Consider the following 18,441-nt stretch of genomic DNA (forward strand, 5'->3'; position numbering starts at 1 on the left):
AAAGACTAGTCTAGAATATTAATTAATGTTGGATAGTTATAAGTAGCCAATCACTATTTACCACAGACACAAAGTCATAATTATGGCTAAACCCGGCCTATTTCTACAATTTATCTTCTTAAAATCTGATTTTAAACGTAACCCTAACCACTCTGTTCACCGTATGCTTAACCATAACCTTAAATGAACACCAAAAAGCTAATTTTTGTTTTCATAAATTTTTACAATATATGCCTAGACTATTTGTACTCAGTGGCTGTAGTAACTAGTGACAACCAAGGCCTATGTTTATGTAATTGGGAACGCATGAAATTGTTACAAAAAAATCACACCCTCCTCAGCAATGAATCATGCGTTTTATATTTAATTTGACTGAAGCAGCAGCTTGCTAGTCTAAAAGACTCATAACAGTCAGTTGCAGACGAACTAATTTACAGTGGTAGTACCAGTGTAAGCATTGCTTCAAAAAATTGAAACACTGATTCAATCATAGAAATAACCAATTAGGCTCTGAAATCCAAATTTCACGTTGATTATTAAAAATTAAAAAAAACCTGAGACGGACCGCCCTCAACAATCGCCGCTATCAATTCAATGCTTTGGTGCGGACTGGACACAGTGCCTGAAACGTTTACACTGGCACATGTGAAGGTGGGAAAATTTTGGAAAGTAGAGAGCATCCAACAAATTTTGAAGGTATGTGTATTTTTGACATATTTTCCATTATAGCTGCAAATGTTTTTGCTTTACACACTATAAGAGCTTTTTTTGTGTTTTTTTTTGCAAGCTACAGATTGTGATATCTATGTTTACTGTCATAGACGCGATTGTCTGTCATTAGCCTATGCATGCCCAGCGAAAAAGAATTCCGTGTCATTTTAAGAAAATAAAAATGAATAGCCTATCAACTAAACAATATCAATTAGACAAATAAAATGCATTTGGTCATATGGGCACATTTTGGGCACTAATGCACGCGCAGTCTCCAAGTAACCCCGCCCCAATCAGGCTGCATGACAAACACGCCCTGGCCAGTTGGTTGCCTTGTTTGGAGAATTTGGAGGGTATACATTTAAGTTTAAAAAAATCTAAATTGTGTGTGTGCTCGTATGTGCCTGCGATCGTGGTTATTGCAACAAGTTGGCTTTCTAAGAACAAAGGATGGAAGTTAAATTAAATTACGAATATCCTTGACTGTTGTGCCTTCACAATTACATACTGCACGTGACTGTTTTGTATCTCACTCAAATGTAACATTAAAGGCTTCGCATCAAAGGCTATCAGTAAGTAAGCAACTTGAGGTGTTTCCAGGTCTGTTCTATTTGTGCATATTGTGTTGCTGGTTTTAATGGTTCTGTTCAGGAGTCCCAGCCCTCCAACATATCTTTGCCCTAGAACACACTGCCCCTGCCAGGCAGCTGTTGAGTGGTATGTGTTGTGCCTGCTACTTTAGTGCAAAACCCTTTTGCAATCATGCCAAGACCCTGTGCTGAACTAACTGCTTTTTCTGGGTAGTGGAAGTTGGGGGGACCAGGGGTTAATGTTACCTATGGATTATTTTGAGTAGCAGGATGGTATATAAACTGCTGGGGGGGGATGCATAAACCCTTTCAGTAATATAACCACAGGAGGTCTGAAACATGTCATACCTGCTCTGTCAGTGTTATGGATATCAGTACAGTGGGGGGATGGTTGGTGGCAAAATCTGGATCATAAAATAGGGATCATATTTTTGTATGTGTTGGAGTGGGTGCAGTATGTCCACCCAGTCCTACTGGCACCATGGCCGGTGGGAGAGTGTTTGTTTGGGGTATCACAGTGATGGGACAGTGTGTTGGGGAACTGTTGTGGACGGTCTGATCTCTCTCTGTCTCTGTCTCCCTCTCTGGCAAAACAGTATGGCATGGCTCCAAGCTTGGAAAACTATTTCTGGATCAGCTATGGGAAAAGTCCATAATCACTCACCAATAGACAGCTTTATGAAAAATCCTGGAAAACAAAAGTTGACTCTGAGATTTATGGAATCAGAGTAAAAGTAAAGAATACTCTACCTTCCGTATGTCATAGTAGACTTTTCACTGTGGTCCATACATTAGTTGAAGTTGGCCTACACACAGTATGTTGTTGACTTGTATAACATAACTGTTCTAGTTTTATCAAAGTCACGTGTCCTGGCAGTTATATGTTTAAAAAGAGTTAAATGATATTACTGACACCTAATGATGGAAGTTCAAAGTTTACTTCCCTCTAAAACCCTAGGCCTTTGTGTAGGTGTAGGCTAACAGCTTATTTTTAACCTGTGGTTGTTGGGCGAGGGGGGTGGAAGTGCCAGGACAACAGAGGAAGAGAGGCCTCCTCATACTTCATCCTTCCTGGGATTCTGAGAGGCTCTCCGCAGCCCTTTTGTAATACAAATAAACAGGCTTCTCCTCAGTGAGTTAGTCAGTGAGCTATGACAGCCTGACCTACAGTAAGCAAAAGAGGGGGGGAAATTAAGTGTAAAGGTCGTCCCTAAGCTCAACTACCACCATTCTGTGGCAAGAAACAACAAATTGGCGTCAGAGAGCCACCTTCAAATAATGTGCCTCTAAAACAGGGTTTCCCTAACTCGGGTGCATGATTTGTTTTTTTGCCCAAGCAGTACACAACTGATTTAAATAATCAAAGCTTGATGATAAGTTGGTTATTTGAATCCGCTATGTAGTTCTAGGACAAAAACCAAAATGTGCACCCAGGGAGGGGGGTTGGGAAACCCTGCCCTAAAGGACAGAAAGATGCATTGCTCTCGGCGGTCATGGGGTCGTCAAAGGAGCTGGGAAATCCAAATAATTTTCATGAAATACGGAATGCATGATTAGCATCTCTTCAAGTCAAATGGTTAAAGATGCTTCTAACGTGTGGGTGGAGATTCAGTAACCAAGTAGTCATCAAGGTCTGTCTCAGAGGAATTAATACATCTGAATGAAAGTTAGAAAGAAAAAAACTGGGAAAGGAAATGGCAAACTGCTCAGGGAAATGTTGGTGACTGTGGTAGTTAAGGTGAAGACTAACAGTGAAATGCTTACTTACGGGTCCTTAAAGATAAAATAGAAATAGTGGCACAGAGAATAAATACACAGTGAATAACAATAATGAGTAAAAATAACATGGCTATGTACAGGGAGTACCAATACCGAGTCGATGGACAAGGTCATTGAGGTAGCTATTCACATATACTGTAGATAGGGGTAAATTGACTAGGCAAAAGGAAAGGTAATAGAGGAAGAGGCTCTAGGGTCTGATGGTGATGGTGCTGATGTGAGACATGACTAGCCTATCTAAGCACTCCATGGCTATAGATGTGAGTGCTATGGGACGATAGTCATTTAGGCAGGTTACCTTGATGTTCTTGGGCACGGGGACTATGGTGGTCTGCTTGAAACAAGTTGGTATTATTCAAGATGTTCAATATGGTTCAAGACACACTCTAGTCACATCTGTACTTTTCCAGTGGCAGGCCTCTTTGGTAGAAAATGATGTAAGGAAGGGTGAACTTGAAAATATCCATACACTGAAATGGTACATTGATAAAGAGGTTAGCAAAGCGCTTCAGTGTTACATGTAACACAAGGATATTTAAAACAAGTTACAGTACTTTGATTTGATGGTCCTATATCAAAGCTTAGAATAACTCTGAGTCCGCCTTAAAGAAGACTTGGACTGGAATGACAACTTCATGAATTTTCTTGAGTGGTTATGAAGAGCCTCCTGAGTGGTTATGAAGGGACAGTTTCTAGCAGTAATTACATTTTTATATAGTCATATCTTGAAACTGTTTGTCCTGGTCTGCAAATCAGTGAATAAATACATCTAAATAGTGTAGTGCATTCATTTTTGCTTAACTACAGGTATTATACTTACCAATTATATATTGAATGAAGTGAACTACCTGGGATGCTGGTAGACCAATTATATTAATTCCTTGAAGCTAGAATCCTTAATTGAAACAATAAGAAAGCGGTCACCTCAAATTCATAGACATAGCTAAAGATGCAAGGAATGACCAATGATCGTAACCATAGCCATGTTGAGGCTATACAGTGTTTGTTCCCATTCACATTGTTTACAAACATTGGAGTAAAACAAGCTCATGTTTTAGGTTCTGATGGGGTATGACAGTTGAACTAAGCTGAGGCATTTAAATTTAGATTTGTTAAGAATCAATGGGCATACATATCATTAAAAAAATGGATGCAGCAACCCAAGGATACTATCTGTTTTGAGTTGGCATTCTGCTTAACCTAGATTAGGGCTCAGGTTAAGGGGCCAATAGCCTTGCAAGGCGCCTGAGAGGTATACTGCTAAAGCTAGCCAGCTTCACTTAGCTTCCCATTCCAGCTCAGACTTTATCCATACTACATACTACAGTACGACGGTGGATATTGCTCGTTCACCTGCAGCTAACTCTAGCAGGCTTGTACCTGTGTGTATGTCGCACATGGCTCGTCGAACGCCAAACTCTTCATTGAAACAATGCTGAAATATCAATCCGTGGACAAGTCAGTGAGACATTTTAATTTATGCCGAAATCAAAATGAAAAGTTCTCGCAAATTCAGAAGGCTATCGTGTGAAATATTGTTTTTGAAGTGCTGTTTTTATTTTCGTTTTGGTGTGCTCTGGTGTAGTTGTCAATGGACAGGCACCTTTCCCCCCCACTATTTTATTAAGTCATACAAAAGTTTTACTGTGCGTGAAGTTTCAAATGTATTTGACATTACTGAAGGTCTCTCGCTCTCATGAAAAATATCAAACTACTATTACTACAAAAAAAATTACGCTTCAACCACTTTTATTTACACTAATACCACAACTATCCCTATTACCACTACTAGCTATCATTTCTAGCTACTAACACTATTACTACTATTATCATCGTCCCTGTATTTGTGATACAACTACCATCATTACCATTTGGGATAATAATCATGGAAATAAAAATAGCGAGTGTTACTGCTTAATTAGGGAGGAGATTGTGGATCTGTCTCAGTCTGTACTTTCGTCACACACGATACCTCAGACAGCACTGTTCTGATTTTGACTCAATTTGGATGAATTATGCGTCTTGCCATAGATCCGGCATTTACAAAATGACACTGATTGGCCCAAGGGCGAGAGCTATAGTAATTAACTGAAATGTGTTAGTCACGCGCAATATCGCAATTGGGCCAGTGTCAGGCAATGAGTGGCAAATACATATTTGGCTGCAAGAGGAGCCAACACTCCTTCGTCAATGAGTATTTAACATTTTTCCTCTGGGTTTAATATATATATATTTTAAATAAATTGAGTATTTTCTTCAAAGAATGATTCTTTCTGAATAATATTTTTTTCAATGGCGGAGGAAGTGCATCTCCATCTTTACTTCCCCTGTCGTGCATTGACTACATACACACACTCCTCTTTGGGTAGCCAAGTCTTTTTGTGTCTCTTTTTTCTATAGCCAATAAAGCCCCACAGTGGAAGTGTCATAAAACCTAGCGGTCAAACAGGGACATTTTCTTAATCTTTTTTCCACCAATAATTTTTCCCATAGGGAATTTTATAAGCACTTACAATTAGGTCTGTGCTATGTGTAGGTTTACCCTGGCGTGACGTTTTGATAACCATGTAAATCTCTCTCGGACAAAGTGTCTTATCGATATATTCAGCTCTATTTACTCTCAGATTTGAAAATGCTAATTAGATTAAAAGTAGACATCATGCAAGACTACAAATCCCTGCAAGCTCCTGCATGTCATCTCTAGGGATTTGTAGTCCTGCATGTCATCTCTAGCTGACACCTTTGCTAACAGGTATTGTCAATTTAAAACTTGGACAAGACAGACGATTGTCGATTTTAAAGAAATGTTGCCAATTTATTAATTACTAAATGTAGTTAAACATTAGAATCCAGAGATTCTTACATTTTCCTCGATTTGGCAGTCTCATCCAGATCATCATGACATTTGTAGTTCTTTGTGATAGCCACATTAGCAGCTAATTCGCTTTTAATTTTGGGGGGATAAATACAGACATGTATTGATCAAAGTCACCTTGTCCTAGAGATTTACAATGTTATCAGAACATCACGCCAGGGTAAGCCTACACGAAAAAGCCCTTATTTAAAGTGTTTCTAAAATCTCCTATAGGAAAAATGAATGGTGGAAAAACAATTGGAATCATTTCCTTGTTTGACCCCTAGGTTTTATGGGTATTAGTACTCATTCTGTGGTACTGTATTGGTGGTCACTGAGCTTGTATCTGGTCATGTTGTTTCTGTTTTGTATTTCTGACAGGGTAGAGCGATTCTGCTAATTTATAATCTCTTTTTAGGGCCGAATAGCAATTTGGTATATCATTTGTTTTTGTTTCATTTTCCCAATATGTCTAATAGGAGGTTTTAATTTCTGTAACAATCTGATTGATTTCCCTGTGTGCGTCTCTCTCTCTCTAGGGCTCGTGTCATGTGACACTTGACATTTTTTATATAGTGAAACAAGTCTGATTAATTGATATCATCAGGATGTAATATCCTGCTCATTACTACTCAGTTCATGATAACAACCAGACTGTAATTACAGTTCTCATTTCAGTTTGTTTTCCTTGGCATAGGAGGCAAATAGCAGTTTTACAGACTGAAAGGGAATGGGAAGTTGCTTGATTGTGAAAGGGTGTTGTATAGCGTTGAATGAGATCACTACTGAGCACTTGTGACACCAGTGTCCGTCCTGGGACTTTGGTCAGGTGACAAGCCATTGAAGAGATATAGAACTACACCAGCACACTGCCTGATGGAGAATGATGATGTAGTATTTACAGCCTTATCCATAGATTTGGTTTTACCTTCAAACATAAATGGATGTCAAATTGATACATTTGTGAAGTGAAACTATAGAAACTGACAGTGTTTAGCAGTTATCAAACTATATATGTTAACTAGGCACTACATCAGTTTTGAGCAGTTTGATTAAGTGATAGTTAGTTGTATTGTTAGCAAATGACAAAATCATATTACTACTACAAATTATTTAATAAAAAAGAAGTTTTTACTCAGTGTGTTTGTTTACCTTGTATAGGAGGCAAATAGTAGTGTTACAGACAAAGGAAATGGGAACGTTGCTTGATTATGAAAGGGTGTTGTATGAGAACACTATTGAACAAGTGTGACACCTGTGTCCCTCCTGGGACTTTGATCAGGTGACAAGCCATTGAAGAGAGTGGACCCTATATATAGACTACACCAGTGTATTGAGTTTCTGGGCCAACCGTGCGCCTCTGTGAATTGTCCTGCCATAGGGGTCAGCCATTGGGCTTGTGTTCTGCCTCTGTACCAGGTCTTACCACCCCCCCCTCTCTCTCTGTATTCCTCTCTTTTATCGCTCTATCCTACACCCATGGTCACAGATAAAAGGTCAAAGACAATTTACAAGAGATCTAGAGCAGAGCTGCAGTAAGATGCTGTGGCTCCCTTCTTAGATTGTGATCCACACCCATCTCTGTGTGACCATTGACAGTTATGACATTTGCAAAGAACCCGGGGTAAGGAGTGAGAGAGCTGGAAGTGTGTGACATCCTCCCTTACTAACAGTCTTCCCCCACAGCTCCAAAGCATTCCACATTCTATCCTCTCTTTTCCTCTGGTCTTTCTCTCCCTTTGCTCATGTTTTACACTCATCATTTTTTAATAACTCACTAAAAATATGTTTTCATATGTATCTTAGTACTCAAAGATCAATACTTCTATGTTCCCGTTCCAGCTGGAATTTGACTGTGCTTTATAATTCAAAAGGTTTCTTTTTGCTGGGTTAGTGAATTAACATTTTGTAAGAAGAGTGTGGATTTCACGAGGGACAAGCTTTGTATACTTTTACATCAGATTTCAGCGATCTTCAAATAAACATCCTCGTCTTTCTTGGTATTATAAATATGCACGTTCCCTGACCATGGGCGGAACGACTGTGACCTGTTTTGAGTAGACATCCTGTCTGAGACCCTGCAATGTGTGTTCCGTCAGCACATACACATAAACAAACATGTATTTATGTTGTCTCATATAGTATGGCCAATTACTGTTGAGTGGTCCATTCAAAGGGAGCTATTGCTGCAAATAATTTCTACCATGAACCAGACCATAGAAGTATATCAGTTAGAAATGCAGCCGCTCCCCTCTACTATTTCCATGCTTGTGATTCCTCTCGTCATACAGTGCCTTGCAAAAGTATTAATCCCCCTTGGCGTTTTTCCTATTTTGTTGCATTACAACCTGTAATTAGTTTCTTTAATTTGCATTTCATATAATGGACATACACAAAATAGTCCAAATTGGTGTGATGAAAAAAAGAACACGTTTCAAAAAAATTCCAAACAGAAGTGGTGCGTGCATATGTATTCACCCCCTTTGCTATGAAGCCCCTAAATAAGATCTGGTGCAACCAATTACCTTAAGAAGTCACATAATTAGTTAGTTTGCACACAGGTCAACTTTATTTAAGTGTCACGTCTGTCTGTCTGTCTGTCTCTGTCTGTCTGTCTGTCAGTCAAAAATCAGTCAAAATTCTGAAAGGCCCCAGAGTCTGCAGCACCACCAAGCAAGTGGCACCATGGTAACCAAGGAGCTCGCCAAACAGGTTGGGGACAAAGTTGTGGAGAAGTACAGATCAGAGTTGGCTTATAATTTTTTTTCACACTTTGAACATCCCACAGAGCACCATTAAATCCATTATTAAAAAATTGAAAGAATATGGCACCACAACAAACCTGCCAAGAGAGGGCCGCCCACCAAAACTCACAGACCAGGCAATGGGGGCATTAATCAGAGAGGCAACAAAGAGACCAAAGATAAGGAGCTGCAAAGCTCCACAGTGGAGATTGGAGTATCTGTCCATAGGACCCTTTAAGCCGTACACTCCACAGAGCTGGGCTTTACGGAAGAGTGGCCAGAAAAAATACATTGCTTAATGAAAAAAATAAGCAAACACATTTGGTGTTCGCCATGTGGGAGACTCCCCAAACATTTGGAAGAAGGTACTCTGGTCAGATGAGACTAAAATGTAGTTTTTTGTCCATCAAGGAAAACGCTATGTCTGGCACAAACCCAACACCTCTCATCACCCTGAGGACAACATCCTCAAGGTGAACCGTGCTGGTAGCATCATGCTGTGGGGATGTTTTTCATCGGCAGGGACTGGGAAACTGGTAAGAATGGAAGGAATGATGGATGGTGCTAAATAAAGGGAAATCCTTGAGGGAAACCTGTTTCTTCAGTCTTCCAGAGATTTAAGACTGGGACAGAGGTTCACCTTCCAGCAGGACAATAACCCTAAGATTACTTCTAAAGCAACACTCGAGTGGTGTAAGGGGAACATTTAAATGTCCTAGTCAAAGCCCAGACCTCAATCCAATTGAGAATCTGTGGTATTACTTAAAGATTGCTGTACACAAGCTGAACCCATCCAACTTCAAGGAGCTGGAGCAGTTTTGCCTTGTAGAATGGGCAAAAATCCCAGTGGCTAGATGTGCCAAGCTTATAGGGACATACCCCAAGAGACTTGCAGCTGTAATTGCTGCAAAAGGTGGCTCTACAAAGTATTGACCTTGGGGGGGTGAATAGTTATGCACGCTCAAGTTTTCAGGTTTTTTGTTGTTGTCTTGTTTCACAAAGATTTTGCATCTTCAAAGTGGTAGGCACGTTGTGTAAATCAAATGATACAAACCCCACAAAAATCTATTTTAATTCCAGGTTGTAAGGCAAACAAATAGGACAATTTCCAAAGGGGGTGACTACTTTCACAAGCCACTGTAGTTCACCTATGCTCACTGGCAACACCTCTCTTTGTCCCATATAGAAAAATGTGGAGGATCCCAGCGCTATGGCTTCCGGTGCTTCTACTGGCCGTTGAGGTGAGAGACTCCTGAATATGTGTGTTTTTGTCTGATTTAGAAACTATATAAAAGGGGCTGTTAAACATCCAATAGGTATGCCACTGTGAAGATGTGGGGACCATGCTGGCATCCGAGGAGGTGCCCAACATCCCTTTGTCGACCACCGTGACCCGCAGCCAGATCCTCTCAGCTCAGTTTGAGTGCTACCTGAAGATCATCTATGACCCACCACGCAATGAAGCTGGTGAGGCACTACACACACGTGCACACACATACAATATAGCGGCGTGGTGCAGGTCAGGGGGGAAGGGAAGTGACTACCCTCAGGTCTGAAAGGAGTGGTCTTTGTGTCCAAGCTGCCCCTGTATCTCAACCTCACTAAATAAAGGCTTTTGAAATGCTGTTTTGCACTCTATTTCTGTACATACAACCTGGACACAGACTTCATTGTATTGTTCACTAGGACTGTTTTTTTTAAAGTGACTTTTGTTTGCACATGTAGCTGTTTCTCTGTTTTAAATGCATTTATACTATTTTCAATGTAGTAAATAATATATTTTGAAGAGACATTATAAACATTTAACAGGTGTCTGCTTTTTTGATCTTTTTTCATTACTCTGCTTTCGCATGACATTCACAGGGAATAAGAGACCGTTTTCACTTTGTCTTAAGTGTCTCAACACTGTATTTTATGGTGACAGATTTAGCCCTAGGTTTTTTAGACGTTTTAGAAGTTCTAATATCACTAACAATGTCACTCTCTTTATATTATGTCCATGATATAATAAAACAGTTCAGAGATAACAAAGGCAATGAACCTAAACATTTGAAATATGGAACAGATGCATTACTATAATACACTGTACACAGCTACTCTTCTGTTGTCACCCCTTGCAGGCACATTCTGTAACCGCACGTGGGACGGCTGGCTGTGTTGGGATGACTCTGCACCTGGCACGGCCATGCAGCTCTGCCCTGTGTACTTCCAGGACTTTGACCCCTCGGGTAAACAGCCCAGCCACACATCTAACAATCACAATTAAACTGACTTGATATTTAATAATGATGCCTCGCCTGAAGTGTTTTTTTGACACCCATCCTCTCCCTGTGTCCATTCAAACAGAGAAAGCAACTAAAGTGTGCAACTCGGACGGACAGTGGTTTCGTCACCCTGAGAGCAGCCGTATTTGGTCCAATTACACCCAGTGTCAGATGTACACTAAGGACAAACTGACGGTATACTTCTAAGCCAACTTGTTTAGTAATTTTGACAGTGGCTTAGACAATTTTGTTAGTCAATTTAGTGATTGTTTTTAAGTTCATCTCTCTCTATTGTGTTTATTTAGTTAACACCTGTTAAACTCTGAGGGTTGTTTTGGGCCCACGGAGCTTAACTGCTACCCACTCTGTCAATTTCAGTCAGAAAATAGAAAGTGGCATATCTTTCGAAAGCTACAGCACTTGTATTTTTGGAAATCTGGCTCAAATCTTACTACTGGCGATGTCATAAGAATCCTCCCGTAGGCCATAAATCATGTGCTATGCTATGGTCATAGTAATAGAGAATGTAATTTAGGTCAAGTCACCAAAAGTGCAAAAACGTTGTATGAATGGAAAGAGTACACCCTGGTGGTCACCATAAAGCAATACATTTTTTTCCCCATCCACATTATTGTCATGACCTTGAATGCATCCTCCATATTCGCTGTTGATCTCTTGTTTCCAATGAGAAAAATGAATCGTAAAATAACTTTTCATTTCCTTCACATGTCTGTTACATTTTTTTTAAATGATAACTTTTGGGTCATTTTAAAATGTCAGGCTTGAAAATCCGTTCAGCCATTTTTGGACTGAGGTACTACCCAAACCAGACGCCTCTAGTTTCAAGTGGTCATGTCATGTGATCTTCTAGTGGACGAACTGGGAATCTGACATGAGTTGATTACATGTTATGACTTCAGCTTTCTCCTTATACAGTGCCTTCAGCCTGAATTAAAAATGGATGAAATTGTTTTCTCACACATTCAACACACAATACGCCATAATAACAATATGAAAACGTGTCTTTAGAAATGTTTGCAAATTTGATTTCAAATTAAATACTGAAATATCTCATTAACATAAGTATTCACACCCCTGAGTCAATGTTAGAATCACCGTTGGCAGTGATAACAGCTGAGCCTTTCTGGGTAAGTCGAAGAGCTTTGCACACCTGGATTGCACAATATTTGCACATTATTATTTTTTTTAATTCTTCAAGCTCTGTCAAGTTGGTTGTTGATCATTGCTAGACAGCCATTTTCAAGACTTGCCATAGATTTTCAAGCCGATTTTAGTCAATTGTAACTAGGCCACAGCAACATTCAATATCCTCTTGGTGTATATTTGGCCTTGTGATTTAGGTTATTGTCTTGCTGAAAGGTACATTTGCCTACCAGTGTCTGTTTTAATGCAGACAACCAGGTTTTCCTCTAGGATTTTTCCTGTGCTTAGCACTCTTTATTTTATTTTCATCTTAAAAAACACCCTAGCCCTTGCCTATGACAAGCATACCCATAACATGATGCTGCCATCACCATGCTTGAAAATATGAAGTGTTAGTGATTTGTTGTATTTGCCCCAGACATCACACTTTGTATTCTGGGAATAAAGTAAATTTCTTATCCACATTTTTTCAGTTTTACTTGAGTGCTATATTCCAAACAGGATGCATGTTTTGGCTTCCTCCTTATTTTCATTAAGTTTAGTATTGTGTAGTAACTACAATGTTGATCCATCAGTTTTCTCCTATCACAGCCATTAAACTTTAAAAAAAACCTGTTTTAAATTGGCCTCACTATTGGCCTCATGGTGAAATCCCTGAGTGGTTTCCGTCCTCTCCGGCAACTGAGTTAGGAAGGACGCCTGTATCTTTGTAGTGACTGGGTGTATTGATACTCCATACAAAGTGTAACTAATAACTTCACCACACTCAAAGATTCAATGCCTGCTTTTTAATTTTTTTACCCATCTAGCAATGGGTGCCCTTCTTTACGAGGCATTTAAAAACCTCCCAGGTCTTTGTGGTTGACTAAGGTTTACATTCACTGCTCAACTGAGGGACCTTACAATTATCTGTATGTGTGGGGTACAGCGATGAGGTAGTCATTCAAGTGTCCATGCAACTTATTATGTGACTTGTTAAGCACATTTTTACTCCTGAACTTATTTAGGCTTGCCATAACAAAGGGGTTGAATACTTATTGACTCAAGACATTTCCGCACTTGATTTTTCATTAATTTGTAAACATCATTCATTAATTTCTAAACAACAACAATTCTCCTTTGACATTATAGGCCAGTGACACAATCTCAATTTAATACATTATAAATTCAGGTTGTAAAACAAGAAAATGTGGAAAAAGTCAAGGGGAGTGAATAACTTCTGAAGGCACTGTATGCATAGCATTCCTGTAAGAAGGCATGGCACGTTGCATCGGGCCTGCACTTTTAAAATGGCTGTCTTACTATAGGAATTTGCACATGTTTTGAGTGCCAGGAAAAATATATGACAAAAAATGTATCCTTTTGGAATGGTAATTGTGACATATTTTATTTCAAACCTAGACTTTAAAATGTCTTATTCCCTAACATGGGGCCAATTTTGGGAACGTTGTTGCTGTACACCTGTATCAGAATCCCACAGTTCTTACCTTTTCTAACAATACTAGGCATGCGTTTCTTGGACTTTTTGAAGTCTAAATGTATTTAATGAAGGGAGTTTACATGTTATGTGTCGTTTAGAAAATACCACCAGATGGTGTCTGAGTTTACCAGGTTAAAGAAGGGAATTAATGCTTCCCCTTCTTGCCCAGTTTGCGTTTAGCTTGTACTACTTGGCCATTGTGGGACATGGATTGTCTGTGGTGTCTCTCATCATCTCACTCTGCATCTTCTCCTACTTCAAGTGAGTCATGCATTGTTTCATCTATGGACCCACCAGATAGACTGTGCTCTGAATGTCACTTTAGTGTACCTTTTCACTGTACACCCTCTAATCAAAGTGATTTTGTTTGTATTGCTCTTCCTACACCAGAGCCCTCTATTCTAAACAGAGGTCTTCGGTTGTTCCCTACATTGCAAACATTAATTCACATAGTCAAATGAAAGACTGAGCTTTTCCTATGACCATATACGAGCCAGTGTAGATACATTTACACACTTGTTTGTTTCCTAAGTGTGCCTCTCTCTGTTCTAATCCTCCCATTAGGAGTCTGAGCTGCCAGAGGATCTCCCTCCATAAGAACATGTTTCTGTCCTTTATCTTCAACTCCATCTGCACTGTCATCTGGCTCTCTGCTGTAGCCAACAACCAGCAGCTAGGGGCCAGCAACCCTGTAAGTACTGTGCACCTCTACCATCAGGGTGAAATAGCTACTAGTTGAACTCTGTTGGTGAACATTTTGAGGTGCTACACTCCACAATGTGTGTAAATGAGTGCCAGTGACCGCTTAAAGTTTAGCATTTTATAAAAACAACCTCTGTCCTGAGGCTTCTCCCTGTGTTGTTCTCTCTCAGATTGGATGCAAGATCCTGACAGTCCTGAACCAGTATACGTTTGGATCCAACTACTTCTGGATGCTGTGTGAGGGGATCTACCTGCACACTCTCATCATCGTGGCTGTGTTTGTGGGAGAGCAGAAGCTGGGCTGGTACTATGTCCTGGGTTGGGGTGAGTGACTACATCTTTATTTTTCACTTTTCAAATTGCTGTCCTGCTCTGCTGTCTGATATTCATTGTTGTTTGACCATCCTGATCCCCTAGCACATAATTGACTTAAATTACTAAAATGTCAATGTATCAGAGGCCCGGGGTGCCGTGAGTTATGTAAGATACTCGGGGTAAGGTTTCAGAAGTTTTCGCAAGATAGGCAGGGACTCCTCTGTACCTGACTTAAGGGGGAAGATGGTTCCACCATTGGGCTGCCAGGACAGAGAATAGCTTTGGCTGGGCTGAGCGGGAGCCACCCTCCCGTAGGGGTGGGAGAGCTAAGAGACCAGAGGTGGTGGAACGGTTGGGATGTAGTGTTTTGGCATAGCCTGAAGGTAAGGAGGTGCAGTTCCCCTTACATAATGTGCAATGAGTCTTCTATGCTTTCATATCTCTATCACATTGAGTGAATGATTGGTATCTAACACATGGAAACTGCGTGTTTGATATACCATTTATTCAGTTCCAGCCATTACCATGAGTCTATCCTCCCCAAATAAGGTGCCACCAGCCGCCTGTGCCTTATCAGTTCTTGAACCTCTCCTCTGGGATGCCCATTCGATCTATACCAGAGCTAGCACACCTGATTCAACTTGTCAACTAATCAAGCCCTTGAATAGGTGAATCAGGTGAGCTTAGTTCAGAGCTACAACAAAATTGTGAAATGTCTGGGGGTCCCCGAGGAGAGCTCCATTTGTTATGTCATATCTATGAAGGCCTTATGGAAGCTTGACAGTCATGAAATCCTCCGTCTCTCTCCCAGGCTTCCCCATCATTCCTGCCATCACACATGCTGTGGCACGTGGGCTCTTCTATGATGACAGGTAATGTGTCACAACTCCCTCTGAATACAGTGCATATTAGTGTCATAGATTGACATTCTGCGTTTTATACTGCATTAGAACATTGTCAGTTACTGATATGTCAGTTAAACTCAGAATCAGATGTTTCTGTCTCAGTTGAGCTCAGGTTTGTCTCTGTCTCCCAGATGCTGGATCAGTTCCGACACACACCTGCTCTACATCATCCATGGGCCTGTCCATGCTGCCCTGCTGGTGATTCTGCACTACCAAAACAAACATTTAGCAGAAATAGAAACCAAAGTGTTCTCAAACAGTTCTCAAATGTATTTTTTAAATCTAGTATTTGGTTTGAATTGCAAGTACCCAATTGCTCATGGAAAACAATCGATCACTGAATGCAATCACTCAATTCACTCACTCTATTCCTCTTCCTCTTCTACACTCTCTCTCCAGGTGAACCTGTTCTTCCTGCTCAATATAGTGCGTGTGTTGATCACCAAGCTGCAGGTGACCCACAGTGCAGAGTCTAATGCCTATATGAAGGTGGTGAGAGCCACTCTCATCCTGATCCCTCTGCTGGGAGCCCAGTTCATCCTGGTTCCCTGGAGGCCAGAGGGACGTAAGGCCAGGGCCATCTACGAGTTCATCATGAACATTTTTGCACATTTCCAGGTATAGATTGGATGGTGCTGCTCACAGTTCCATTCTATACAAACCTAAATCGATGTTTGGTAGCATAGACAGTGCCTTACAAAATAAATATAACTAGCCTACATACAGTATGTATCATGTGTTCAAAACATTGGTATAACCTTTCCACACTCAATATTCACTGAATTACTTTTATTTTATGTAGGGACTCCTGGTCGCAATTATATTCTGCTTTTACAATGCAGAGGTAAGTGCCAGCATCTTAAATATGATTATTAAGCTCAGTATACCTATTACAATTTACATTTCTATTTAATAATATAATCATGATCATTCAGAAATTCTTATGTATTTACTGAGAATGTTCAAGCTAGCATTTATGCTGCTCTTAAACCACTCCGTGTCTGGTTCCATAGGTGCAGGCATGTCTTAGGAGGAAATGGGCACAGACCAAGCTGGTGTGGAAATGGACAGATTCCTACTCCCACTACAACACCAACTCCTCTGGGACCGAGACGAGTCGCGCTACAGTCAGCCTGGAGCTCACCGCTCCTGAGGAGGACACCATCATTAAGCCAGGTGGCAGTGTGCACTACCGAGCCAATGGACAGAGCAACGGCAAGCGCTGCACCAACGGGGAGATGGACACGCCCAGGATCCTGGAGGCCACGGATATCTGATAGCACTGCACTGTCACTTCCCATAGGCACCATCACATGATGCTGTGACAAACAGGCTCACGAAACTCACAGATTGGCCACAGACAATTGATCAATGCAGAAAATGGGGGGCCATGACCTTTTGTGTCATTGTAAATGTTGGATCACACACGTGGTAAGAATATACACACAAATGTGTACAAGGTACACATGCAAACACACAGACAAAAACCCATATACAGACATCTGATAATGGATGAGCAGCTTACAGGGTCCAGTTGAAACCTTACAGACAATTATTTGCCACCAGACGTATATACATTTCACTGTAGCTTTTAATTGTTGCTGATTTTGGCCTTAGGCACAAGATATTATGGAACAATCCCAGTGATAAAATGACCCGATAAAGAGGGCTATCTCTGGCAATGTTTGATATTGGCCTTCAGTGCCGATCAGTGTCTGATGTAATCAATTCCTGTGGGCATATTGGACAGTATATACACTGGCAAGAAAGTATGTGAACCCTTTGAAAATACCTGGATTTCTGCATAAATTGGTCATAAAATTATCTGATCTTCATCTAGGTCACAGACAAAAGAGTCTGCTTAAACGATTTAAACAATTATACGTTTGTCTTTATTGAACACACCATGTAAACATTCACAGCACATGGTGGGAAAAGTATGTGAACCCTTGGATTTAATAACTGGTTTACCCTCCTTTTGCAGCAATAACCTCAACCAAACGTTTTCTGTAGTTGCGGCTCAGATCTGCACAACAGTCAGGAGGACCATTCTTTACAAAACTGTTTCAGTTCAGCAATATTCTTAATGTCTGGTGTGAACTGCTCGAGGTCATGCCACAGCATCTCAATCGTGTTGAGGTCAGGACTTCTGTTGAAACCATTCTATTGTTGATTTACTTCTGTTTTGGGTCAATGTCCTGTTTCATCACCCAACTTCTTCTGTTGAGCTTCAATTGGGAGACAGCCTTACATACTCTGGCAAAATGTCTTGATAAACTTGGGAATACATTTTTCCGTCGACTATAGCACGCTGTACAGGCCCTGAGGCAGCAAAGCAGCCCCAAACACGATGCTCCCTCCACCATACTTTACAGTGGGGATGAGGTTGATGTTGGTGTGCTGTGCCTTTTTCTCCACACAGTGTTGTGTGTTCCTTCCAAACAACTCAACTGTAGTTTTATTTGTCCACAGAATATTCTGTCAGTAGCGCTGTGGAACATCCAGGTGCACTTTTGCAAACTTCAGACTTGCAGCTTGCAGTTTTTTTTTGGACAGCAGTGGCTTCTTCCGTGGTGTCCTCCCATGAACACCATCCTTGTTTAGTGTTTTACGTATCGTAGACTCGTCAACAGCGATGTTAGCTTGTTCCAGAGATTTTTGTAAATCTTTAGATGATTTAGGATTCTCACTCTAGGATTCTTCTTAACCTCATTGAGCATTATGTGCTGTGCTCTTGCAGTCATCTTTGCAGGATGGCCACTCCTAGGGAGAGTAGCAACAGTTCTGAAATTTGTCTTACTGATGAACATCAAGGCTTTTAGAGATACTTTGGTAACCCTTTCCAGCTTTATGCAAGTCAACAATTCTTAATCTTAGGTATTCTGAGATCTCTTTTGTTCGAGGCATGGTTCACATCAGGCAATACTTCTTGT

The 18,441-nt window shown here is 40.6% G+C and overlaps 1 protein-coding gene across 2 annotated transcripts; it reads left to right on the forward strand.

Annotated features, from left to right (window-relative positions):
* Nucleotides 1-389: 389 nt before the first annotated feature.
* On the forward strand, nucleotides 390-17,493 carry LOC112221986 (calcitonin gene-related peptide type 1 receptor). 2 transcript variants are annotated; one of them, XM_024384488.2, is made up of 13 exons: nucleotides 390-696; nucleotides 9,865-9,919; nucleotides 9,995-10,145; nucleotides 10,799-10,906; nucleotides 11,025-11,137; nucleotides 13,756-13,847; nucleotides 14,151-14,277; nucleotides 14,459-14,612; nucleotides 15,415-15,475; nucleotides 15,640-15,706; nucleotides 15,908-16,126; nucleotides 16,311-16,352; nucleotides 16,522-17,493. In XM_024384488.2, exons 2-13 carry the CDS (start codon nucleotides 9,869-9,871, stop codon nucleotides 16,783-16,785), a joined length of 1,449 nt encoding a protein of 482 aa, XP_024240256.1. In that variant the 5' UTR covers nucleotides 390-696; nucleotides 9,865-9,868; the 3' UTR covers nucleotides 16,786-17,493. The 2 variants fall into 2 exon arrangements, with proteins under 2 accessions (XP_024240256.1, XP_042159811.1); XM_042303877.1 differs by lacking the exon at nucleotides 390-696 and adding an exon at nucleotides 1,137-1,283.
* Nucleotides 17,494-18,441: the final 948 nt, after the last annotated feature.

The sequence above is a fragment of the Oncorhynchus tshawytscha genome, linkage group LG22, assembly GCF_018296145.1.
Source record: "Oncorhynchus tshawytscha isolate Ot180627B linkage group LG22, Otsh_v2.0, whole genome shotgun sequence".
In the NCBI taxonomy this organism is placed as follows: Eukaryota; Metazoa; Chordata; class Actinopteri; order Salmoniformes; family Salmonidae; genus Oncorhynchus; species Oncorhynchus tshawytscha.